Raw genomic sequence first — 27,138 nt, 5'->3', positions numbered from 1 at the left:
ACCATTTACCGCCACATTCCATATATTGAATGCTGTGCTGCGCCGCAGCCCTGCAAGTGCGCTTCTCCAAATGGAGACGTGATCACTTCTCACGTCGTCTAAAATATGTAATGCCAACAAATTTGAAACAGCATTGTTTTGGCAGATGCTGTCAAACAAGAGAGTGACTCCGATACGCAGTACATGCCATGGAGGAATAATGAGCAGGGAGCTCCCTGTTTTGCTCGCTGCGCATGTGGATGGCTCGTGCAAAGAGCGACCATTTGTTATCGGCAAGAGCACATCGCCACTCTGCTTCAAGAATGCAATAGGCCTCCTGGTTCGATACGCATTCCACAAGAAATAGTGGATAACATCTAATCTTCAGTCTGAGTGGCTGCGGGCATGGTATGCTGAACTGGAGATGCTGCACTGCCGGGTTTGTCCTCTTGTAGACAAAGGCTTTCCGCAAATGGCATTTTAAAACTCTATGAGCTGCCATAACGAATGTGACCCCAACCTCCACTTGGACGAATCTTTACAATGCAGTTTGAATTTAACAAAACCACCGTAAGCCACATCTGCGCTTTGGGAGAAGACCCCCCCACCTGATGCGGCATCAGCACGCAAGACGCATCGCTGTGTGATTCGCGGGTCCGCACTGAACGCATTTCATTCGTGCTTGCATGTTTACAGGTGAGTTGGAATGGACTGGGATGTTCCAACTCGGACATACTTTCAAAACTAACAGCGTGTGTGTGGTGCTGGCAGTCACCGACATACAGGCCGGAGGGGAAGCACTTATGATGAAGGGACGTACCAGCCACGAGGGGTCAGAGCACTGAGCAGCATACAAGAAGACATGCACGTCGGATTTTTTTAGGGCGGTTGAGAAATGAAGACGACTGGTTCCAACTGGAAGTCTGCTCCAAAACTCAGTATACAGCACTCTGCTTGGCTAGGTGCCCACGTATGACAATCGGCCATAACTGAAACTCGGCCGGGCACGTTTACGCGCGATTCGCAGTGCAAGTGCGGTTATGGCAACCGTTACTAGATTACTTTGCCAGTTTGCAAACTCCGCCGGGATGCAGCGGCAAAACGTGGCCCCTTTCGGTTCCCGCTCGTGAGGTGGCGCTTCCGACGCCATTGGCCCGGTCGCATCATGATTACGGAGCCTGCGCGCTGCGTTAAACGCAATTTATGCAGTTAATTCTGTGTAAGGGGAGTTATTTCCGAAATTGTGAGCAAAAGTTATTTCGATTGTGCAACTAGAGTATCATTTCAGCCACTAAAGCGATTCCACACGGCAGAGATGTGACTGAGATGCCTCAATCTAGGTAGTGCTATGCATGCGGGACTCTTATCCATTCAGCTGTGAAGATTAATTGGGTTCAGTTCTTTTTAATTCAGTTCTATGTAAGATTATGTGTTTACGGTGGGTCACAGAACATACGTATCTGATGCCGCCGCAAATATTGAAACCTAGAACCACTCGTTTCTTCGAGAACACTCAATGCCAGGATACGCGTTCTTTAAAAGCAAGATACCGAAGTACTTCAGTGAAAGCTCGCCGTTTTTAAGGCTATAAAACGTGACAGACGACTTAACAGCACAAGTCAAATTGAAAACAACTTATTAAGGCGAGAACTGTAGATGGCTCATGGGCGGAAAAATTCGACGTCCGATGTTACGGCACCTAAATTCATGGTGCCACCAACAAAGGTTGTGGTTTCGAGTGCCTTAGTTAACTCTACCTTCATTAACATAGAGTTCATTAAGGCACTCGAACCCACGACCTTTGGTGTTACTTAAGGCAAAGTTAATTAAGACACAGTTAATTAGGATATAGTTAGTCATGGCACATGGACCCACGACCGTTGGGGGTAGTCGAATCCTCAACCATTGGTGTTAATAAGGCGAAGTTAATTAAGGTGCACTTAATCAAGATATAGTTAATTAAGACACTTGAACCGTGACCTTTGGTTTAATTAGGGAGAAGTTCATTAGGGCACACTTAATTAAGGTACTCGAACCCACGACCTTTGGTGGGAAAGAACAATAGGAAGTAATTGCACGTTAAAGGTGGTCAAAATTAACCCGGAGTCTCCCACTACGGAGTGCCTCATAATCATATCGTGGTTTTGGAACATATAAAACACCAGAATTTAATTTGATTTTTTAAAACTCGCGGCACATTCGAATGAGAATGTCAAGTTATGTAATGAATTTCTCGTGAGCGCGCACGCTTTCGCATTCATTCACTTTAGCGTATGCTAAAGTGACTGTCAATTATTTGAACAATGCAACAAACCTCAACTAGGAATCACCTTTCAAAAGCCAAAGTTACAAAAGACGCGCTTTTTAGTTTGCTACAGCCATCTTTTCCTTGCTTTCTAAACGATGGTTAAAATCTCGGGAGAAAAAGTGCATTCTTGTCACAAGTTGCAGCGGGAGCACACGCCGCACGAGCTGCGTCGATATATTTCACTGGGAGTCACATTGATTGCGATCGCTACGCAAGCAACAAAGTTGAACGCAATGTTGCTAGATTTGTTGAAGGCAAAAAAAAAAAAGGCACCCGGCACAAGACCACGCCAGCGTGCCACGGCCATGAAGCCGTAGGCACCGCCGACACCGGCCGACACCTCTGTTACCTCTGTCAAACCGGTCAAACGGCGAAGAGTGCGCTCCCGCTCAGCGGTACAGGGAAGGGTGACATCCGCAGAGCCGGAGTTTGCAAGCTGAAAAAGGTAATCTAGTAACGTTGGTTATGGCGGCACGGTGCGTATCCATACAGGCTAGTTTGCTTCTACAGTGCATCCATTTCTACCTTATCTTGAATAAAAACTCACAAGCACTCTGACACACGCACAGCACACCGCGGTCTCGTGTCCGAGTGACACGGGCATTTAGGGTAAGCGTTGTGCAGACCATTCCGCAGTGTGAGCAATTAGCAATGTTTGTGAGAAAAAAATTAAGTCAACTTTTGTGCGTTCAACAAGGCCTTGGAGAAGCAAATCAGGAAGTTCCTATTTTTCGCGCTCTCAGTAAACTGTCTGACACTAATAATTTTCCTCAAACTGGGGCGCTCCTCAGTGATACCTTATCTATGTATCAGGGCAGGATACTATTATAGCAAATGTGAAAGTGGTGCAAGTGTGTCGGTGGGATCAGTTTAATGGTCTGTGCATTTGAGCCCTTTCAGTCATTATATTTTTTTCTGTCTTGCAGATTTCATTATGTGTTCAAGACCTTGGCATCAACAGAGGAGGCCCAAATATGTGTTTTACGTAGTACTTATGATCTCTGGCACAACCACCAGCAGGTTTGTACTTACATTGCTTCTATTTGTAGGAAAATTGGTAGCCTTGCAGGTGTAAAGACTAGCAGGTCTAAATCGCAGGTGCAAATATCATTTTAGTACTGCAGTTGTTAAAGCAATGAGGCACAGTCTTCCAACTTTGACAATTATACTACATATATACAGGGTGTTTCAGCGAACACTTTCAAAAATTCTTAAAGGTTACCTGTGACGGTTAGCCCAATTTTAGTTCATGGTCTGGTCTACCCGAAGAGGCGGACATTACTTGCACAAGAAATTGACATGGATAATCGAATAATTACCAAAAATTCACTAATTAAGTTTTTAACTAATTACCTGATGGCCCAAATTGCAATTTACAAATTATAGCCATGGAGTTCACAAGGCGGATCCACTTGGAACGAATTCTCGGGACGACACCAGCTTCGAGATATTAATTCCCGAACTTTGCGGAGAAATGCATTGGTGTTCCAGTTAGTTTCTTAACAAAACGTCGCTTTATGCATTGAAGCACAAAATTAACTGGAACGCCAATGCATTTCCCTGCAAAGTTCGGGAATTAATATCTCGAAAGTGGTGTCATCCTAAGAAATAATTCCAAGTGGATTCCTTGCGAACTCCATGGTTACAATTTGTAAATTGCAATGTGGGACATCAGGTAATTACAGTGGAATCTCGATGATACGATCACGGCTAATACGAATTTCCGGATGATACAAATTTTTCTGTGGTCCTGGTCGAGCCCCGTTAGTTTGCAATGTGCTAGAGAACGGTTGTTACGAATCGATTTTCGACCCGCGTCGGTTGATACGAATAAACGCCGCCCACCGACGGCTGGAAAGAGAACAGCGCGCAGGCACGTGCTTTCTCCCTTTCTCTTTTGGTGCGGAGGCGCGGACGCGGCGCCGGACAGCGCGGAGGCCGCGACTGGGCGCAAAGAGTTTGAAGCGGTGGCGCTTTTGTGGCTTTTGTGCTTTTCCTGCTGCTGTGCTTCAGGCCGCATTCTTTGTGTTTGCGCCATTTTGCCTAGTAAAAGCGAGCTATGTCTACCGAGATACGATCTCGGCTGATTCGCGCGGCCGTACGCCGAGGCGCGGAAGCCTCCGTTGGCGCGTCTTCCGTCGACTGCATTATCGGTGCCGATGGCACAGGGCGATTGTCTGTTTCGCTGCCGGAGTCACACGGTGCAAGATAGCGCGGCACGTAATCCACGGTGCAAGGTAGCGTGGCACGTTCAGTTGGGTGCTCCTCCGCTTCTCCCGTTAATCGCCGTATTTTTCTTGCCGTAGGAGGCTTGCGCTTCCGTATTCCGAAGAGTGCTTCGTCCAAAATTTCTTCTCCAACGAGCGACGATCCATCACTAACCTGGGAGCTCTCAGTAATCCGAATTCTGCCTGTCAGGTGAAGACGCCGGCGTGGTTTACGAAGCAGACAACTGCCGTTGCCATCTTGCCCCTGTCACAGGAGCAACCAATGCCGCCTTTTAGCACGGCAGCCATTCGGAGGCCCGCTTTCATCGGAGGGCCCGTGTGACTACCTATCACAGACCCGTGCTTCTTGGGTGTTTGTGCGTTTGTTACAAGATGGCGACGACGGATGAATTGAGAAGCAGAACGGCGAAACTTTGAGCTTTCAAACGATACCAAGATGGCGGCGCTCGGTGGCGGGAAATACGAGATATGTCTCCGTGAACTGCGGTGATTTTGCGCGATTTAAAGCTGTTTTCTCACCCTGCGCACTGACGAATTAATCTTTTTCGGGCACTTTTAGTGCGTTATTCTGCCAAACCATTTTGATACAGCGTAGATTAGGCGTTGCAGATACTGAAAAGCGTGGTTTGCAAAAATAGATTTTTGTCGCGATTTTCGCGATCTGATCCCCACGTCCCCCCTTAATTTGGCTAGTTTTAATTCCGTTTCGATGATACGAATTTTGGCTAATGTGAATATTCTTCGTGACCCCGTGAGATTCGTATCATCAAGACTCCACTGTAGTTAAAAACTTAATTAGTGAATTTCTGTTGATTAGTTGATTATGCATTTAAATTTTTTGTGCAAGTAATGCCCACCTCTTCGAGTAGACCAGCGCATTAACTAGAATCGGGCTATCTGCCACAGGCAACCTTTATATAAATTTTGAAAGTGTTCGCTGAAACACCCTGTATATATATATATATTGGCTTGGCTACTGTTATTCATCCACATTTTCGGCAAAAATATTGGCAACAAGGGATGGGGTATTGGCTTCCCCTCAGGTGATTTTTGATGCTGTGGCCACAGGTACACTTTTATATTTCGCACACTGCCAGCTGCTGCACTATGTTTTAAAAAGCGGCATAAATCACATCGCATCGACTGACCACTGCGGGTTCGAGCTTAGTGAGCCACAGGGCCACGTCAGCTGACGCCTCTCGTAATCTAGCGCGTGCACAGCAGTGTGCGCTCAGGCTGCAAAAGGGAGGCACCGAGCACTGCGCACACAAGAAAACACAGTATTGCCCCAAGTTAGTGGAAACCATTTATTTGTCGCCGGTGACACCCAACACTGCGAATTAAAGCTGTTTTCTCACCCTGCGCACTGATGAATTAATCTTTTTCGGGCACTTTTAGTCCCAGTCCCCGGCCGGCGCAGGAGTCATAGGGCTCTCACACCAAGGGTGAAAAATACAGACAGGGGCGCCGCTGGCTCATCGCTGTGGGAGGATGGCTCCCCGCAACGCGCCACTAGAAAAAGTCTCTGCGGCTATGCTGCTTGCTCTTGCGATAACCAATGGGCCCACTCATGAGAGCTCGGGCAGTCTCCGTCGGCTTGGGCCTCCGATAAGTGCGGCGCAGCATAGAATCGCAAGCGTGCACTAGGCACCACTCTTTAGCTCAGCGTTCGGAAAAGGATCAGCCATACTTGCAAAGGGACCGTAAACGAGCTCAAGTCCGAGACCCTAACAAAGGCGCCAGTAGACAAGAGGAAAACATGTACGTACCGAGTGCTGTCCCAAGGAGGTCTCCCTCGCGCTCACTCTGCTGACTGCGGTGACCATCACTGCAAACTACAGCGAGTGTAGCACCACCGCCGACAACCGTCGCGAGTAGAAACGGAGAGATCTAGGGACGGCAGAATAGGTGAATGCTGCGCAAAGGCGCCGGGGTGCACCTCCATCCCCACAAAGTGTTAATGCGAAAGCATTATATGCCCCATGAAGCGGAAAATCAAGCACCTGTCCGGCGTTAACATCAGATGGTACCAAAGTCCACGTGACCAAGTGAAGACTTCATGTTTCATTGTCAATGAAAACCGACCTGGCCCACACCCAAAAAATTTACTTTTCCCAATTTGAAAGTTGTGCTGACCCACATTCAAAACCGACCTGGCCCACATCCAAAACTGACTTGGCCCACCCCCAAAATATGGCTGGCCCACGCCCCAAAAATTGACTTTGCCCTATTCGAAAGTTGAGTTGACCCACGTTCAAAGCCGACCTGGCCCACTCCCAAAATTGACTCGACCAACCCCCGAAATTTGGGTGGCCCACACCCAAAATTGACTTTGCCCAACCTGAGAATTGAGTGGACCCATGTTCAAAACTGACCTGGCCCACTCCCAAAATTTGGGTGGCTCACCCTTAAAATTGACTTTGCTCAATTCAAGCACATGACCAAGTGATCAGGTCAGGTGACATAGTCACGTGACCAAGTAAGAGCCTTTAGTTGCAAGGTTACATGACCAAGTGATGACGTCATGTGACAATGTCACGTGACATGGACTTCAAAATGGTGTGGATGTCGATAAAGTCGACACGCCGTGCCAAGTCACGCCGATGCCTAGTGGCTAATGAAAGTGAAGAAACGAAAAAAATATTGCAAGAAGTATTGCACAGATGAATAATCATGCTTTCACATTCAATGCACGTAAGGGGACTTAAGTGCCTCTTAAGTTTTGTTAAAACCAATAATGCTTTAAGTAGGTTGGACTGCACTTGTTTCTGTCTAATTAAAATATTTGAATGTTTGTGCCCTTTGCGTTTTTTGTGCAACCTGGTTATAATGATTATCGGTTATAACAATGGAATTTTGGCACTTGAATATTGTTTTAAGTGGATTAGACTGTATACTGAACAAAACCGCAGAATTGAGCAACTCTGTTAGCTCTTCAAGGCGCTGCGTTGCATCAACAGCAAAAGCATTCATGAAAGTAATGATATTTAAAATGTGCCACATACATTTTGAAACACTTCTGATTGGAATTGTGCTGCAAGACTGAATAACATGTGCACAATGTATGATGTATGTGGCGGGTTCACTTCTTTCAATGTTGTTCACAATGTGTTGCACCAGCATAATATTCAAGTGGCTGGATAGGTGCTTTCCGAGCTCGCTAGACATGAAATAGTCTATATTCTCATATGTGATGTTCTTGTAGAGAGTTTTCGCATGGAGTCCACATTCTGTAAACTCGACAAAACTCGTTAAAGAATTTAAAATTCTTAATTTATTCTGTAGCTGTATGCTTTTTATGATCTTGAAGATGCGAGAAATGCAGTGAAAGGGTTAAGGAGCTTTTTTGGGCTGATAATGATATGAAAGGCAATGGGAATTTTTTTTCATCTTTTTTCTCTATTTCTTTTGCTTTGAAATTGACCGGTCATTTGGACATTTAGTCGTTTATCTGTTCCATGTCAGAAATCGTGAAATAATTTTTTCAGAAGCAAATAAATTTTGAATTCAAATTCTGCTGCTGCAGCATATAAATTTAAGTTGTTTTTGGTGATACAAATATTTTATGCAATGTTGTGAGATGCTCACTAAAGGCACATTACTCTGCTGCAGACATTTTATGTCTTACTAAGCAGAGTCTTGAAATAATACTTGACCTTCATGAAATTAAATGTTGGAGATTCTTAAATTGTTGCTGTATTTTTGTTTGCATTACTAGATGATGATTGGCCTTGTAGACAAATACTTGAAGACGCAGATTGTGGAATGTTCTGCCGTGGCTAACTGGGTCTTCTCCAAAGATCTGGCACCTGAATTCATGAGGTAGGTCATGCGTTCAGTTAAAGAGCAGTTCTTTGTGACCTGAAAAGACACTACAGTAAAACCTCATTACTATGAGCACCACATTAATGAATTTTTCAGATTAATGAATGTTTCAGAAATTTCCTGCTGACTGCTTATACTTTCAACGTAAAAATATTTCAGTACTACGAACTTGGCAGTTCGTAGTACTACGGCGAATAAAGTACTACGATGAATAAAGCAGTCAGGTTTATTTTTTAACGTTCACAATTACTTTCTGCGATCCATGCAGTATTTTCTGTCACCATCTCCCGACTCAGAGCGTCAAGAAGCGTCTAGTGTGAAGCCACAAACAAAAAGTGTTCCCTGATTGCTTCCTATGGCTATTGTTTGAGATTTAATTTTCAGATTTACATCATTACCATACTTAAATGATATTAATAAATTTTGTATGTTCAGCATTGGATAAGGCTTGAGTGAAGCTCTGGAACACTAAGCAGTATTCATTCCTGACTATATCAGTGTCATGCCGTGATGTTATAGAAAGTTTGTCATGTCTTGAAAATTCAACTTATTAACTTGTAATGAATTATGCAACTAAAGGTGACATTTACATACGCTGGAACCTCAAAATGATGAAGTTGAAGGAGAAGCCGAAATTACTTCATTATACTGAATATTGCCATTTACTGCCGTATATATGCCCAATGGTCTGCACAAATGGTATGCCCACTGAACCGCTACGCAGTCACATATGCAATGAAAATTCAGTAAAACAACAGGAAAGGCTCTCCGGTGTCTGCAACACTTGACTTTTTAGTACCTGACACGACAGCCGTTATGATAGCGTCCTTAAGTTCCAATGTGATCGTCTTTCGCTTCCGCTTTCCACTTCGCTCGGTCATATTGTCATGAAACCCGTAGAAGTATACGACCGACAGAGCTTGAGAAAGCAAATCTATTTGATTTGCTGCTTCCTTGTGGCCCTGCGGCTCCGATGTGCGAGCGCGCTGGCTTGGCTTGGCTGGCTTGTGCCGATTTCACACAATTTTTTAGGTCATGCCTAGCTATGTCAGCACGCCACAGCACGCCGCATTGAAAGAGAGAAGTAGAGGCACCGGTTTTTAGCACGTTGCGCGCAAACATCATTATCTATATGTGGTGCGGCACAGCTAGGCATGGCCTCCGATATTGTGATCTTGGAGGGGGCACTAGCTTCGTACCTCAGTGAGAGAGGTTCGCAAGAGTTGTTTGCAAGAGTGTTTGCAAAAGCTGCGCCGCCGATTCGAGGTAGGTGGTAGCCACAGTGGCCTCTCGCACCTCCATCGGCGGCAGACTCAAATGCGGCCGCATTTGCCCTAATATCTCGTGGTACTGCATTAAAAAAAAAAAAAAACGGATTTTCTCGTGCACAGAGCGTGGTACTACTTCTGACGCGCGGGGGTGAGAAAGACCATTGTTGCTCGACGGCGTATTCGACGCTGGCATCTTGAACTACCGTGCCAAACAAGAGCAGAAACTTGCGGAAATAGATCTGGTCGGTGTGCAACGGTTGCTATTTTTGTTTGCGGAGGTGAATCTAGTTTGTTATATCCATTGGCAGGACAATTTTACTTTGTTCAAACAATATTTGAAATACATAAATCTCTATGGGGATTTCAAGTGGAATTGCATTTACTTTACTTCGTTATATCCGTTATTATAGTTTATATAATATATAAATGCCGTTATATCCCGTTTCACCAAAACAAGGTTTAAGTGTGTTAGGTTACAGCCAATTTTTGCTGCTTGCTTAGAGTGGGATGATACCATAAGAAGTACGACTTTAGAGGCAAGATGACTCCATCATGTCAGACTGGAAGAACTGAAGTGGAACCATGTCCATAAATTAGAGGCATAATTTTATATTAGGCGCATAACTGGAGGGGTGTGTTAAACAATGACAAAATTTGTGCTGTCTTTTGCAAGTGTTGTCAAGCCAAAGAGCTTTGAACCTGTGCCAAACAAAACAAAAAAGCATGTGGAAGTGCTGCTTTTGCCGACACTTGTCTGCTTTCTGAGCATACAAGTATGTTGGAAATCAGGCCATCATCAGGAACAACAGTGCCACCATATTTTTTTTAGCATTTATCTCAGTGCAAGCATTTTGGCCTGGTGTATAGTACTGTATATATCTGGCCACATAGAAGGCTGCTTTCCAAGGTTGCATGGAAGTGCAGCTTTTTTCTGAGTCATAGATCCTGCAAACGTTCTTGCACTGGTAGTACACGTCTGAAATTTATTGTTTGTTTGTTTCACCCTCACTTTTTTTCTTTCCTTTCCTCTAGGCCCTATGTTTGGGAGATACTGCACCTCACTATACGAAAGATGATCAAGCACGTTCGAAAGTTGGAGGCAGAACTTGAGGACGCCAAAAGCAAGCTCAGCAAGGTTGTAGTTTCAACATTGAGTTTTAAATGTGTGCTGTCAGCAGAAATTCTTGTGGTACCTCGTGGTCTCATTCAGATATTAGTAGCCTTCTTCTTGGCCTTGTACATCATCACCTGTACATCATCACCCTCTTAGAATCCTGTAAGATCCTTACATATACTGCCATCTTGATATATTACTTGGGACATGGGTTCTCAAAGTGGGTTCCGCGGAACCCTGGGGTTCCGCAGTCCGCTCCTTGGTGGTCCACGAGCCACTGATAAATTTTCCGTGGTCCCGCGCTCGTCAAGTGGTTATTAGGCGAACAAGAGGTGTGCTCGATCCACAGAACTTCCATTACCCATGCCCGAGTGTCAAAGAGCACATCACAGCGCATAACGGCAGTGCGTGAACTGCGCAATAAATCCGCAAGCAGCTTGTAGCCACCCAACCTCCGAAAACGGGCAGCGCGCCTAAGCTTTCGTACTTGAATCTCGGAGGCCGTAACTTGTGAACATGCGCATTTCTCCCGTTTGTAGATAGGGTAGGTGCCGATAGCATGCACACCTTCGGAGGAATAAAAAAAATAAAATACTTCAGAGGAATAAAAAAAAAAAATGCGCGGAGCGCCACAAATGTGCGCCGCGAAAGAGCAAAAACGAAGCAGCGCAGTCTGCATCGCCACGGTTCTCAGCGGCAATCGTACGAAATACGTGACTGACAGCAACGCCGGAATGCTTTGTGCTTATTTGTGCCCTCAAAGCCCTTATTGTTGCACTAATCGCCGCGCATAACACCGCGTTGGCGGCTAGCCGTGTGCTTCTATAAATGCGTAGTCGTCACCTGTGATCGCATCGACAGCCACCACAGTTTCGTCTGCAGTGGTTGCAGCAAACAGTGGTTTCGTTTTGACTCGGCGCACGCGTCGGCTGCGTGCCTTCACAACTGCGTAGTCACCATTCATGATCGCGTCGAGAGCGACTGCGGATTCGTCCGCACTTGTTGTAGCAAATGGTAGTTTCGTTTTGACTTGGTACGTGCGTTGGCCGCCTGCCTTTTGAACCGCAAGGTCTCCGTCCATGATCGCGTCGATAACGGCCGCAGTTTCGTCAGCAGCCGTTGCGGCAAGCAGTACAGTCGCTGACCGTTTATTCGGACACTGAAAATTCGGACATGCTCGTTTATTCGGACACCTTCGCGGCACCGCCACTCGTCCCATTGAAGTAATGTATAACCACGACCGATAGTTCGGACGCTCTACAGCGCGCCGTTCGATTTTTCGGACTCCTGCGGCCTGGTCAGATGCGACGTCGAACGCCACGATACGGTCACGACAAGCTGGCCGCGATGTTTACATTTTGCTAGGTTGCCAGCACTGAAAGAGCGCGCTTGCAATGGCTGGATTGCTGGTGTCTAAATCCACGCAGCACCTACAAGTGTCAGTTGCCGATCTCGAAGGCTATACTTTTGTTGGCTGAACCTATTGGTGGTCGTGTTTCGGATTTAGCCAGTCCAGTATCCATTGACTGTATACCGCGGCCAAACAGCAGGCCAGGCCAAGCCAAGCCAGTGTGCTTGGAAGTCGGTGCTCGGCCTTTGCGTTGTCAGTTGTTACGTGACCTAGGCCTTGTCAAGAGCTACCTTTCAAGTCTCGCTCTTTTGCTTAGTGCAGGCGTTCTCAAGTACGTTCATCCCAGGGAACCCTGCTAAGCTCCATAAAGTGCCAAGGAAACCCCCCCCCCCCCCCCCCAATTAACCAAATGTCGAATTATCGAGGGTATCAAGAAAACAAACAAATGCTTCACTACGTCAACACGATTTTATTTACTCAATGAATCGTCAAATCTTGTTTCTGTTTAGCACAAGACCAGTGCCGAAGCTGAAATTCTCTTCATCTCATGACTGATTAGCGCTAGCAGCGGCGAAGGCCTCGCGACATCCTTCGCGGCGCGCGTTTTCATCTGAGACGCGCTTTGCAACAACGGGCGCACACCCCGATTATTTTTTCGCGACTCAGCTGCTCGCCAACAAATTGTCCGTCCATCGCGATGTAGCCGGTGATTTTTATCTTCGACAGCTTTGCACTGAGTCAAAGCGAAACTACTGCTTGCCGCAACCGCTGCGGACGAAACCGCGACCGCTATCGACGCGATCATGGACGGCGACCTTGCGGTTCAGAAGGCAGGCGGCTGACGCACGCACCAAGTCAAAACGAAACTACCTTTCGCTGCAAGAAGTGCGGACGAAACTGCGGTCGCTATCGATGCTGCCATGGGAGGCGACTACACAGTTGTGAAGGCACGCAGCCGATGCGCGCATCGAGTGAAAACGAAACTACTATTTGCCGCAACCGCTGCGGACGAAACTGCGGTGGTTATCGACGCGATCAGAGATAGCGACTACGCACTTACGGAGGCACGCGGCTAGCCGCCAACGCGGTGTTACGCGCGGCGATAAACGCAAGAATAGAGGCTTTAAAGGCACAATTAGGCACAGAGCGCTTCGGCGTTGCTGTCAGTCACGTGCCGCGTACGATTGCCGCTGAGGACCACGGCGATGCGGACTGCGCCGCTTCTTTTCGGTTGGACGCTACGCCGTTCTTGGTCTTCTGCGGCGCGCATTTGCGGTGCTCCGTGTTTTTTTTTTTTTTTTAATTTTTCCTTTAACGTATAGGTCAGTGCGCACGCTATCGGCACCTACCTTATCTACAAATAGGAGAAAGGCGCATGGTGGTAAGCTACGGCCTCCGAGATTCAAGTGCGAAAACTTAGGCGCGCTGCCCGTTCTGGGAGGTTGGGTGGCTACAAGCTGCTTGCGTATTTATTGCGCAGTTCGCGCGTTGCTGTTACGCACTGTGATGTGCTTTTTGACACTCGGGCATGGGTAATGGAGGTTCTTTGGATCAAGCGCACCTCGTGTTTGCCGTTTTAGACACTTGTCGAGAGCGGGACCAGGGAAAATTTATCAGTGGCTCGCGAAACCCCGAGCAGGGGCCTGCGGAACCCGTAGGTTCCGCGGAACCCACTTTGAGAACCCATGGAAGCCTTAGTGTGTTAGGCCTGGTTTGCTTGTTCGATCTCTTCCAGGTCGTCGCGTAGTGCGAAATGGCTCCGACGCCTCCCGTGCCATCTGCGCCGACGAGACGTGGTAATTACAAGACTCTGTCTATAGCGATAGCCAGACACTGTCGGAAATAAGGCTGACCTGATCGCGTGTAAGCGTGCATCTGTACAGTCGCGCATTGACAATTTGTTCCGTCCTCTGGGACCATAAAAGTACTTTTTTCTGGCGAATCATTTTTTTCGGACTCTCGATTATTCGGATTTTTTCGCGGTTCCCGTCGAGTCCGAATAAACGGTCGGCGACTGTAGTTGCGCTTTGACTCAGTGCAAAAATGTCAAAGATTAAGAGCACCGGCTACATCGCGATGGACGGACGATTTGTTGGCGACCAGCTCACTAGCGAAAAAAATAACCGGATGTGCGCGCGGTAGTGAAAAGCGTGTCTGCAGATGAAGACGCGCGCCGCGGCCGCGCTGCAAAGGATGTTGCGAGGCCTTCGCCGCTGCTAGCTCTAATCAGTCATGAGATGACAAGAATTGCAGCTTCCTCACTGCTTTTGTGCAAAATAGAAACAAGATTTGCTGATGCATTCTGTAAATAAAAGCGTGTTGACGTAGTAAGCATTCATTTATTGTTTTCTTCATACCCTGGATAATTCGACATCAGTTTAATTAGGACGTTGTAATTCGGTTAATTCTGGGTGGGGGGGTTCCTTGGCAAGGTTCCCTGGAACGAACATGCTTGAGAACCCCTGACTTAGGATATGCAGCACATTCTCATAATGGAGAGATTTAGGCATAGGGGTGACATCTTAGCAAGGGCATACATATACAGTCTAGTCCCGCTACAAAAAAATTCACGGGACACGCGAAAAATTTTGTTGTGGTGGAACTTCGTTGACGCGAAATTGGTATGTATACAAGTACGCCAAACGGCAAAGCCGTGAACGAAACCGAAACCATTGTCCGGGAAATCTTCACGATGGCGATGGTTGAGACGTACCGAAGGCAGTCAATAAAGTGTGAATTGCACGAGAGAATGCATTTCGCGCCGCTGTTACAGCATTTTTCGTACATTGCGGCCGACGCCTAACCCAACGCGCGTGCCCGGACAATTGCGAAACTCATTTTACGGCACATGCACCGTCGCAATGAAGCAGTTTGAATTATCACAATTTCACTGCATATTTATGACAAAGTCGGCAAGCTTGGCAAGCTTAAGCTTGCACTTACTGGAAGTTTTATTTCCAGAAGTTGGTCAGCCTGAATTTCTTACGCTCCATGGTAAGCAAAGGCGTTACGCGAGTCTCACAGTCCGTTATAAGAGCCATAACAATGTCATTGTCGTGGGTTCTGATAACTTTTCTGATGAGGTGAAAAGGATCCATTGCTTTCAAAGCAGTCGCCGGAGTCGGTGTGTCTAGCGGTTTGTCATTTTCGCTAGACGACGAGAGATTAGCATCTTGTTGACAACAGCGGCCACGGTGCGGCCGCTCGGGTGCTATCTTGAAAGCAATCTGCGACGTGCACAAAGTCAGCGCCCGCGCGGGCCTCACCTTCAAAGCGATCTGCTATGCGGGCAAAGTGCAACTAGTGTACGATTGTCACAGCTTTGGTAGGGCCTTCAAATTTGACTACTCGGCAGTTCCAATTTCAATTCAGTCCCAGTTTCGTTCTCGAAAAGTTCGTTGAAGCTGAAATACAGAATAAAACGCCTTCGTTATGAAGGAACTTCTTTTGTATTACTTTTTTGTATTACTTTCTATGGGCAGCTGACGGGAAATCGTAAAATCTTCGTTGTAGGGGGATTCGACTGTATCAGTACATACGAGGTCCGTTAGAAAAGTATCCGACCTTTGGCCGAAGAAAAAAAACTGGCATAACTGGGGCGTTGGAAACCTAATCACTCTCAAATATAGTCTCCTTGAGACTCCACACACTTCTCCCAGCGGTGCTGCCATTGTTGGAAGCATTCCGAGAAGGCCTCTTTCGGAATGGAGTTTAGCTCAGCTGTCGTTGCAGCCATAATGTCCTCTGTTGTCTGAAATCGCACTCCTTTCAATGGCCTCTTGATTTTGGGAAACAGGCAAAAGTCGCTGAGGGCCATATCAGCCTGTTAAACTACAGGAGTCTGGTTTTTCGCCAAAAAAGTCTGAATCAAGTGCGAGGAATGTGCAGGAGCATTGTCGCGATGGATGCGCCAATTTCCTGTTGACCGCAACTCCGGTCTCTTGCGCCGCTCAGCCTCACGTAGGCGACGGAGGACATCCCTGTAGTACTCTGGTGATTGTTTGACCCTGTGGTGTGTACTTGTGGTGTACTACACTGCGGGAGTCAAAGAAAGCAGTCAGCATCACTTTTACGTTGCTGCGCACTTGGCGGGCGTTCTTTGGTCTTGGTGACGTGGAATGCTTCCACTGTGACGACTGGGATTTGGTCTCCTGGTCGTACCCGTACACCCAAGACTCGTCACCAGTGATTATGGTGTTCATGAAGTCGGGGTCACTGTTTGTGGAATCCAGCATGTCCTGTGAGACTTCAACACGAAGTTGCTTTTGTCCTTGGACCGTGAGCAGCTTCGGCACGAATTTCGCTGGAACTCGCTTCATGGCCAAATCTTCGGTCGTAATGGAATGTGCAGAAAAAGTGCTGATACCCACCTCTTCCGCAATTTCTTGGATAGTCACACGACAGTCCTGCATCACCACAGCGTTCACTTCAGCAATGACGTGGTCATTTCGGCATGTTGATGGCCAACCGGAGCGTGGCTCGCTCTCCACCGATATGCGGCTATCTTTAAACCGGTTGTACCACTCCTTAATCTGTGTATTGCTAATCGCATCGTCACCGAAAGCCGTCTGAATCTTCCGAATAGTTTCCACTTGGCTGTCGCCCAGTTCCTGGCAAAATTTGATGCAGTAGCGCTGTCGCTCTGCCATTTTCCTTGCAATAAAAAAACCGACGAGAGCACTGTGCACTACCTCAATCAAACGCTGCGTCTCAGCGACTGACGCTATCGGCAGGTGGGAAAAAATTTGCGCATGCGCACGAAGGTTCAAGGTCGGCTGATGCAAGCGCGCTTGTTTCATGTTCATCAGGTGTTCGCAAAAAAAAAAATTAAGGTCGGATACTTTTCTAACAGACCTCGTACAAGGTGGGGGAGTGCGTTTCTTGTGTTGTGCAACTCTTTATTTCAAAAAAGAAAGAGGTGGGAAATTAGTAGGGGTGTGCGAATAATGATTTTTGACCCCGAATTGAATATGAATCGAATAGTGCCAGAAGCAAATCGAATCGAATATTGAATACCTTTCGAATAGTTTTCGAATACTGAACCGCCGTTATCACAATTAACATAAAACTTTATTCACACCCCAGTATTCTTAAGCTTAGCAAGTTTCTTTCGTTACATGGTACGGTATGAAGCGCTGCTTATTAAAAGCACAAATATAGCAATAGAAGCAAATAAGTAGTTTCTTCGTATGCGCACGGCTATTCACAGAGTGCGAGTGATAGTTCTGCAGCCTGTAAAGTATGGCTGCCTAAAAAGTGGCATAGCCTGCTCCACTATGCAAGTTCTCATGTTTTATGTCTATACTATGCACGCGAGGGCGAGAATTTACCCTACTTTTGCACCAATTTTATGTTCATTTGGGCGCAGTTGATGTGTTGAAATATTCTAAAAGTATTATAAAAATATTCGCATTTACGAATTGTGACTATTCGATTTGAAGACCGAATTGAATAGGACAGTATTCGATTCGTTATTCGAAGGTTTCGAATATTCGCACACCCCTAGAAAATAGCTTTTCTTTTGTCACGGCCAACATGTGCACGCCAGCATTGGGATGTGGCCACTGATAGCAACAAAAGTTCTGCATGTCTTGGTTAAACAAAGCATCACAAGTTGTCACCACCAGCGCCGATTCACGTATGTTAAACACCTTCTGATACTATGCTGGAACTCTGTGAGAAACACACCACTGATTGAAACATGTTTGAGTGGCAACCTTGAGTAAGGTGATTGTCAACAGCTGCTGTAAGGAAATATAAGGATGCATGGTCGTTGGCTTAGTGTGGTGTCATTCAGATACATAGAAAAGTTGTCAGTGGTTGCCTATGCTTGTTGTAACACTCCTTATATACTCGACTTGCCTCCTCTTCTCCATGACCTCAAATTTCGTTACCGTTCCTATAAAATCACCAATTTGAGCAAGAGGTTGTGGTCATTATTGTCTTATGCTGTCTGTTGTGTATTTGGAAAACAAAAGGAAGGAACAACATAAAGGTATGAGTAGTGAGAAGCTGCAACTTCCTGTGATGAAAACAGTAAGCACAGTCCGCAAACAAAAGGAAATTGCGCTTTTGTTTTTTGTTGCATCTTGTGCGTGGTTGTGTGGGTTGCTTTGCTCAGTCAGACGTGTATGGACCCCAAGATGCATAAGCTGATGCTAGCACGTACGTAGCCCCGCACATAAGCAGTGTTTTCTGTGCATCAACTTTAACACATTCTTCTTAAGAGCCTCGGCCATGGTTATTTTATGAGCCACATTCTGAATACTACTGATTTAGTAACAAAGGAGCATATCAGCGCATCTTTATATACAAAAAAACATTGTCACAAGCTACATTCTTCTTCCTTTTGATTCTTCAGTGCATGTGGCGACTTTTTATTTGAAGAAACGAAACCGGTTAAATGCAGAAACTATGCGAATTACTAAATAGTTCTTGTTTCGCATTCTTATATATGTTGTGCTGTGCAGCTTGGAGGCCTGACATTGTGTGCACATTGCATCTGTTGCTTTGGGACATGTGCTTCGGTGGGGTGGCTATTGTTTTTCATGCTGTTCATGTTGGAAGGGAATTGTCACAATCTGCTTGTTCTGCATGGTTGCTTTACTGAATGCTTTTTTTTTTTTTTGCATGCAGGAACGTACTCATTCTGAAGACATACAGATGGTAAGGGAACCATTGCTGTTGTCAGTCACGTGCTTTTTACCAGAGCAGTTTGTGTCGCTTAGTGACAGTGCTAAATTCACCAAGGGCCATGGAACTAAAGTTTGGTTGCCTCCTTAAAAGACACTAAACAGAAAAAGAACAAGCTGTTTTAGTATCTTTATGAAATATCAGAAAAGCTACTGTTACCATGTGAGGGGAGGATTGCTAAGCCAGAAAAGGTGCAAAAACTAAAAGCAGGTGCTGAGGCCGCCGCCTTCAATCCTACCAGTCAGCTGTGATGTCATGAATTTTTACAGCACCTCTGTGGGGCTTTGTTAATTTTTTATTCGAAAAGATATACTACATTGCATTCTACGGAAGCCAAAGACTGAACTTAGCAAGTTCCAAGAACTTTTACGGCTCTACCATAGCCTAAATACAGGAAAATACTTCGAAATCTGTGCCGTTACAATGACGTATCGGGGCTCGAAATTTAAAAAAAAATTGAAGCTTAGCCTTCAATTTCTCGTCTAGTAAACAGCCTCTTACCACGAAATCATCTACGATAGCATTTTGAAAGAATGCTTTATTAGTTGGAACTGACTTAAGTGTTTCTCTTATTCTATGTTTTATTTTTTCTTGATGGACACAATGAAAAGTCACCCCTCGCGTTACAGTCGAGTAAATACGGTACATGGAAGACATGACGTCAGTGCTCCAATTTGACAACTGCAACATTTGCATAGCTGAATTTGGTTGCAGGTGAAGGAAAAGTTGTCCTATTAGCTGGCGGTCAGCATTGTTTTTATTTTTGTCCTTAGGTTAAGTGAAGATTACTGAATGCTGTCAAATTTCAGTACTCCTGAGTGTCATAACATCAATGCTTCGCTGCAACGAAAATAGGACTTAACTGAAAAGCTGTATCAGGGCCCCAAGAAACAAACAAAAAAATAAACGCACACACACACACACGGGACAACATACTAGCCCCAACTTTTAGCCTGTTTACCTATATGAGTACTTAACTTTCTTCTACGTTGAAAGGCAAAACCTTCTAGAGTGTTTTAAGTGAACAAATATGGCAATGTAAACTGTGTTGTGCGTAAATCTTCTGAAGTGTGTCAGTTATTAGGGCGATTTTAGAAATCAGATCAAACATAAATAGAACGGAGTTGTTATCTAATTAAATATGCAAAAAGTGAACATGATTTGAATACAGTCGCCAACCGATTGTTCAGATACTGATAATTCTGGCAGTTTCATGGCACCGCCACTCACTGCAGTGACTGGCCAAGTCACATGTGAGAATATATGTGTGCAGCAGCACATTGACCAACTTTTCTGGCCACTTGTGGGGTGGAGCCACTTCTTTCTTGGTTAATGTTTTTTTTTTTTTTTTTTTTTTTTTACTTTCAGTTATTCGGACTTCTAGGTGGCCAGTGCTGAATGGAAATTTTTGACAGTGTTGGTCACTGACTGTAGTTTAATGATACTTGAACAGAGCACAAGCCTTTCGGGGAGCGGGGAGCCATAAGTCGGCAGGATAAGCGAGTACTCACTCATATTCAATCCACCAGTATTTTCGCAGGCTATGTATTCACTCGCGCTCATGTACGCTCACTCACGTTCCTACTCAATCCCATTCGTACTACCAACACTCACTTGCGTTTAGCGTATCCATTCACACTTAGAGGCACCCAGTCGCGCTCATACTCTGGTACGTTCCCACTCACTGGCACTGATTCGCAAACACGCATTCTCTCACACTTGCATGCAGTCACCACCCACATTGATACTTACGTCCACTCAAAATCATTGTCACTGACGTTCGTTTGTACTCACGGTAACTGGTACGCATTCCTGTTCATGCTCACATACACTCAAATCACTGGCCCTCACTCCTAAACATACTCATGTCCACGCGCACTCTTCATCACTCACTAACACTCCACCTGTTGAGTGAGTGTGCAGCGAGTGAGTATTCCAACCTATGCAGGGTTGGCATACCCCCCCCCCCCCTTGAATTAACGAGGGTATCAAGAAAACAATAAACAAATGCTTACTATGTCAACATGATTTTATTTACTGAATGAATCAGCAAATCTTGTTTCTATTTTGCACAAGAGCACTGCGGAAGGTAGATAAGTGCGGACGAAACCGCGGTCGCTATCGATGCGATCATGGATGGCGACCACGTAGTTGGGAAGGCACGCAACCGACGCATGCGCCAAGTCAAAACGAAACTATTGTTTGCCGCAACCTCTACGGATGAAGCTGTGGTGGCTTTAGACGCGATCATGACCGCAGCTAGCCCCCAACGCGGTGTTACGTGTGGCCATAAACGCAAGGATAAAGGCTTTAAGGGCACAATTACGTTGCTGTCAGTCACGTATCGCGTACGATTTCCGCTAGGAGGATGGCGATGGTTGGACACTAGCGTCGTTTTTGCTCTTTTGCATCGCGCATTTGCAGTGCTCCGCGAATGTTTTTTTCTTTTCTTTTCATTCCTCCGACGTATACGTCAGCACGCACGTTATTGGCACCTATCCTATCTACAAACGCGAGAAATGCGCATGGGGGTATGTTACGGCCTCCGAGATTAACGTGCGAAAGCTTAGGCGTCGCTTTCCATTTTTGTAGGTTGGGTGGCTACAAGCTGCTGGCGAATCTATTGCGCAGTTTGCGTGTTGCTGTTACGCACCGGGGAAAATTTATCAGTGGCTTACTGAACCCCGAGCAGGGGCCTGCAGAACCCCTGGGTTTCGCAGAACCCACTTTGAGAACCCATGGGCTACATGAAATGTGAATTTTGTCTGCTTTGAACCCTTTGCAGGCCTTATGTGTGTTTTGGGTATGCTGTGCATGTGCAGGCTGCAGGGCACTGCAACATACAGGGCGTGCTTATTTTTAAGAATGTACAAGTCGGTCTTCTGGAATGCACACCTGCTATCTTATGTTGTGTTTCCTTTAGCTTGCTATTGTCTATAATTAATTTCACTCAATGTAGGCACCAGCATTTGTAATGCATAATGACTTGCATACTGCTTAGTGGTCTGTACCTGTGCTCAAGTGAATTGGGAAAGCAAAGACACAAAGCCAGAGTGTGCATATGGCATTGCTACTGGAAATACTTCCATAATTTTGTTTGTGCTTTCTAACACGAGAAATAGAAAACACAATTCAGGAAAAACATATTTGCAAGTCAATGTGGACATTCAACAGTTAGTTAACTAGTTAGCTAGCTAGGTGACTAGTTTCCTTTCTTGAATTTTGAGTTAGTTAACTAGTAAGCTAGCTAGGTGACTAGTTTCCTTTCTTGAATTTTGGCACATGTTAGATTGGTGCTTGTTTTCGTTTTATGCATCTCTCAATATCGAAACACTGCCTGTTTCTTATGGTAAGCATTTTTCATGTGCTAGCCCGCAATTTAGCCTGCCTTAAATAGAGACTGATGACTAATAAACTTCAGCAATCATGCCAATTTGATTGTGGCTGCCTTAATGAAAACGAACAAGCTATGCAAAGAAAGATGCAATGCAAAACAAAAGCAATGTCAAAGTAACCTTGATACTTGGCGTGGTAATACGTGTGCAGAAAGTGTGAAGGTCTACGATATACAAATATTAAATTTAAAGGAAGCCTGCAACACAAGGCCATGTTTACATGCACTTTCAAGCAAATAAACAGGTACTTGCTGGCACATTTAAGTCCTTTTTTTCTTCATTGAGTGCTTGTAAGACGAAGTCAAGAAGAGTTAACTGGACAAGTTCATGCTGATTTAGTCTGGAATGGCGCGTCAATGAAACGACAATGTAAAGAAGGAAAATGGGACATGTGCGACCTGTCTTCCTTCTTCATGGTGTCGTTTGTTACACGTGCCTGTTCCACAATGAAGCACAAGATGAGCTTTCACTCACTCAAATTATGTACTTCGTTTTATGCAGAGTAGGCAATGCTACGAAGGTTACAGACACTCGCTGCTCGCATTCACAGCCGAAAAATAGTGCATCATATATGAAAGAAAGATATAAGTATGGGTCATGTAATTCTATTTAAATTTAAGTCTTGTATTTCTCTGTTGCAAAACTTGATGTATTTCTTACGTGGAAGGTGTAAACCTCTTTACCACCAAATGAGTGGAGTGACACGTTCCCGCAACAAGCAGCCGCAGGGCATCGGTAGCGCTCGGAAATCAAAGCATAATTATGTCACATACTGCAAGCCCAAAAGTGCACTTATATAAATGATTTGACATAACCTTGCGTCCACAAGTTGTAGTACTAATATATGAGGTAGTTATTTCGTAGAAATTGTCTCTGATAAAAACCAACTGCACTGCGAAACATGTATAACCTTGCGTTCATAAGTTGTATTTGTAAAACATGACGTGACTGAGTTATTCCATAGAAAGTGTCTCAGATCAAAACCAACTACCGTATTTAATGCTATTTTTTCCCTAAAAATATGCGCAAAGTTGGGGCGTGTGTTCATTATGCGGGGTAAAATTTTGAGCGATTTTTTTTCTGCGGCCACCTCTAAAAACGTTGCAGTTTCGCCCGAAAGGCTAACCATTGATTGCGTTAGCAAATGCGTAGACAGCTACCCAAAGTAAGGATAATAGCTTTATCGGCCGTATAAACTTGCAAACGTTCGTGAACTATGTAAATTAACAAGCATGGTGTCAGCGTGCACAGGCAAACGTGAACACATCACACTCGCTTTCAAAACGTTGGCATGAGGAAGTGCGGCAGCAACAGCGAGTGAAGTGGCCTTCGTGCTGTGTATCGCTTCAACGCAAACTGAGCGACAAGTTCTGAGCACGCACAAAGGTATAAGCCGCCGTCGCACTGCCAGACTCAGTCCTCGACGCAGATTGCTTTCAAGATAAAGTGCGCGTGGCCGTGCAATGCACAGTTGCTGCTCCGCCCGCCCTCCCTCTCTTCCCCCCAGTGCTATGTGTGCGACATTTCCTCCCTGTTTTCCTCCTTTGAACGCGGGACATTGAGGCGCGATCGTCAGTGCCGACGGCAAAAATGCGCCTGGAGTGTCCATATAATTGTTGTTGCAATAAAAATAAGAGAGACAGTACGATTCGGCGTCCGATTCGGTGTCCGATTTGGCGTCTGATATGGTGTTTGATACAATCATACCCGCTGGATGCCATATAAGATGCCGACTTGTACCGTCTCTCCTACTTCACGGCAGCAAGTTCAGGGGGCATTCATTATGCAAGGAAAAGAAAAACACTCTTGATTGGAAAAGGGGGTGGTGCATTCATTATGCGAGTAAATATGGTACTCGGCTAAACGTGCAGAGCTAGACTTCCATGATCGCACTAATTGCGTAGCTTCCACAGCGTTCCCTGCTATATGTAATAATATGAAATGGAGTGTATATTGTCTAACATGCAAAAAGTTGAGTTACGCTGGTGATGTGCCTGAAGGGAAACGCTTGTGTACATCACATGCAGGGTGACTCGGCTGATAAGGACCATCCCACAGATGATATGGTGGAGAGGATGGAAGAGAAGCTTGAAGCGACTCAAAGTGACCTCAAGAACCTCTTTCTCATCATATTTCAGGTATTGAGGGGGGGCAAGTTTGTTTGCTTTGTTGGAGTTGTGCATCCTTTTTTTACTTGTTAGCAATTTTTGTGTGTATACAGTTATGGCTGCCCGACGATGAAAAAGAGGGTGCGGCCAGTGAAGTTGGGTTGGAACTAGGAGGGCAAAACTGACTCTGGTGGCTGCAGCAACATCTGTTTTTACAAAACGTTTGAACAGGATGCAAATGGAATCTTTCAGCATAACCTGTTTGCACTAGGCAAACACAATGCAGCATATCTCTTTTATCACACCTTTTTCTCACTGTGGCGCCTAGCTGCAAAGCTAGGCGCACTCTCTGACATCGCAGTATTGGGGGCCACGCCTCTAAGACTGCGAAGTAAAACGGGATGCGTGGCCTCCACGCCTAGCTGCACTGCACCACATATTGATGTCAATGCTTGCGTGCAGTGAGCTAAAAACCAGTACCTCCACTTCTCCCTCTCAATGTGGCACGCCGCACTGGCTGATGCAGTTAGGCGTGACCTCTGAGATTGCGTGAAACCGGCACGGAGATGGCCAAGCCAAGCCAGCTTACTCACACAGTGGGGCTGCAGAAACCGCGGGGCCACAAGAGAGCGGTGGATCAAATAGTTTCACTTTCACGGGCTGAACGTGTCCGCGTATATGGTCGACAGTAGGGCTATTTTTTTTTACCTGCACTGGCTACACAGTTGTTGGTAGTTTAGGAAGTCGACATATTTCTTTAACTGGTGTTGAAAAAGTGTAGCTCTGCCCATTTGCACGAAGCCATTTTTTATAGCAGTAGTGTAGCATGAAAAGTACACTTTCTACGTCACAGTTTCTATGTGTAGGCAGCAGACGACAAACAAACAGGCTTGCGTTGCAAATTCCTGGCGTCATTTTGTCTGTGACTGTCTGCGCTGATATGGCGACGATGTGAAGGTTCGCTACAGGGACGGGCAGCGAAGTGCTGGCATACCCGTGTGTCAGGGACGGTCACAGAGGCAGGTGAGCTAATCCTCCAAGAAAACAAAATAATCTTACGGATGGTGCAGGCTGTTTCAGACTGCACTGTGGTATATCCATCGAGAAGTCTTCGTGCACTGAACATTTAGCTGCAGTTTGTCTAGATTTGTTGCTGAAAGGAAACTCGCACATTAGGTTTTAGTTACAGGCAAGGGCATATACACAGCCACTAAGTGTGAAGTCAGGCAAAGTGCAAAGTTAGGTGCTTTTCATCTGCTTGTGCAGAAGATGACGTGCCATCTGCTCTGATTGGCTACAGCCCAATCAGAGCAGCGCACGACATCATAGCCTCTTCCTGGAACTACATTTGTCTGCACGAGCCTGCATGAAGTGTAGGTAAAAAGAAAAAAAAAACAACTAATATTTCGGGTGCTGTGCCAAGCCTTGTCAGGTGTCTACTTCGACAGGTTCATGAAATCTTGCGAAAGTGAAGTCATGGAGCTTGCCCAATACTGTCTCAGCTGCGTAGTCGGCACACTGTGTTATATGTGAGCCGTGGGCTGCTCGATTCACTTCATTCGTATTGTACCGTGCTAGCTGTTCTCTTTGACCATGTCGCTGTTTTTATGAAAATATGAGCGAGCCAAGTGGAAAGCGGAATCAAAAGACCATCACATTGGAACAGAAAGAGGTTATCGTAAAAGCTGTCATGTCAGGTGCCAAAAAAGTTGTGCGCGAGTTTGCTGTTGTTTTATTAAAATTTCATTGTATACGCGGCTGCATAGCAAATTGGGGGGCCGCGGTGCCATGGTCGTCTTTGCATGCTTAAAGTTGTGCACAATACTGCAGTAAAGGCCAATAGTCGATATAATGAAGTAATTGCGGCATCTCCCTCAACTTCGTTATAACGAGGTTCGAGTCTAGTACTACTATGTTGTTCATTTAGTGTTCCTCCTGCAACAATCCCAGACAAGATTGGCAGTTTGTCCTAAATAAAAAATTATGGTTTATTCCTCTTTCATAGGAATCGGTAGAACACGAAATTGAAACACGTCTTCACAGAAGCTGTTGCATGTTTGCTTCGTCAACTCACGGTCCACTGCAGCGAAAGGCGCACAATTTGCGGGCTGGTGACCGTGTTACAGGTTTGCTTGGTGCGCGGCGTCCAGCTGCCGAGTCACTTCAGTGACAGTACAAGCATTTTGGTCCGCCTCCGTATTGTCTTGGGCAGCCAGTTGAGTTGCGACGCGCTCAGTTTTAGGAATGCGAGTGGCAGATTTCGCAGCGTGCACCGAAAACGCGTGCAGGTGTTCTGCTTTACGCTGGCGTGTCTCTTACCGGACCACAGTGAGATTCGCCAGTCGACGCCGTTGCCTTTCTGCGCCACTTAAGTCACAGTTTTCTTAGTTGTTGCCATCGCAAGTGAGGCAGTAGCCAGCGTGTAAGCACTGCTGGTGCATGTTGAAGCTGCACTCCGTAGGCGACGAGGTGCCACAGGCTAATCCGACATGAAAGACAAGCCATGTGCGAAAAGTGCCAACACCAGGCTATACCGCGTTAGAGCCTCCGCTGCGCTGGGACTACCGTAGCGCTCCCTGTCGGGGCTCGTTAGTGTCATGATGCAGTACTTCGCTTCACCGCTTCTAGATGGTGGCGTCATCCCTGACAGCAAAACATATTTTACTCGTTGACGCCAAACGCCACATTCCGTTACATCCTGTAACGGAAGTTCATCACGGACTCCGGCATAAAACACTTTCGTGCTAATAGAATTAATCTCTACCCTGCCTTCGTTCTGCACTTTGGGGCAAAACTACGTGTATTTATATTTCATGGCAGATTTTGTTGGTGATTATCCGAATTAGTGGTAGTGTCAGATTTTACT

General features: G+C 45.8%; 1 protein-coding gene across 2 annotated transcripts in view; it reads left to right on the top strand.

Moving 5' to 3' along the window:
- LOC119442437 (nuclear cap-binding protein subunit 1-like) overlaps positions 1–27,138 on the top strand; it is a 64,653-nt gene that overhangs the window by 32,404 nt on the left and 5,111 nt on the right. The window contains exons 19-23 of one of the 2 annotated variants that reach the window (XM_037707319.2): positions 3,214–3,307; positions 8,234–8,337; positions 10,644–10,746; positions 18,713–18,742; positions 24,192–24,302. In XM_037707319.2, coding sequence (XP_037563247.1) covers positions 3,214–3,307; positions 8,234–8,337; positions 10,644–10,746; positions 18,713–18,742; positions 24,192–24,302 — 442 coding nt within the window. The remainder of the gene's footprint in view (positions 1–3,213; positions 3,308–8,233; positions 8,338–10,643; positions 10,747–18,712; positions 18,743–24,191; positions 24,303–27,138) is intronic. The other variant, XM_037707321.2, reaches the window with a different exon arrangement.

The sequence above is a fragment of the Dermacentor silvarum genome, chromosome 2, assembly GCF_013339745.2.
Source record: "Dermacentor silvarum isolate Dsil-2018 chromosome 2, BIME_Dsil_1.4, whole genome shotgun sequence".
Classification (NCBI taxonomy): Eukaryota; Metazoa; Arthropoda; class Arachnida; order Ixodida; family Ixodidae; genus Dermacentor; species Dermacentor silvarum.
This window is presented reverse-complemented; position numbering and strand designations above follow the sequence as displayed.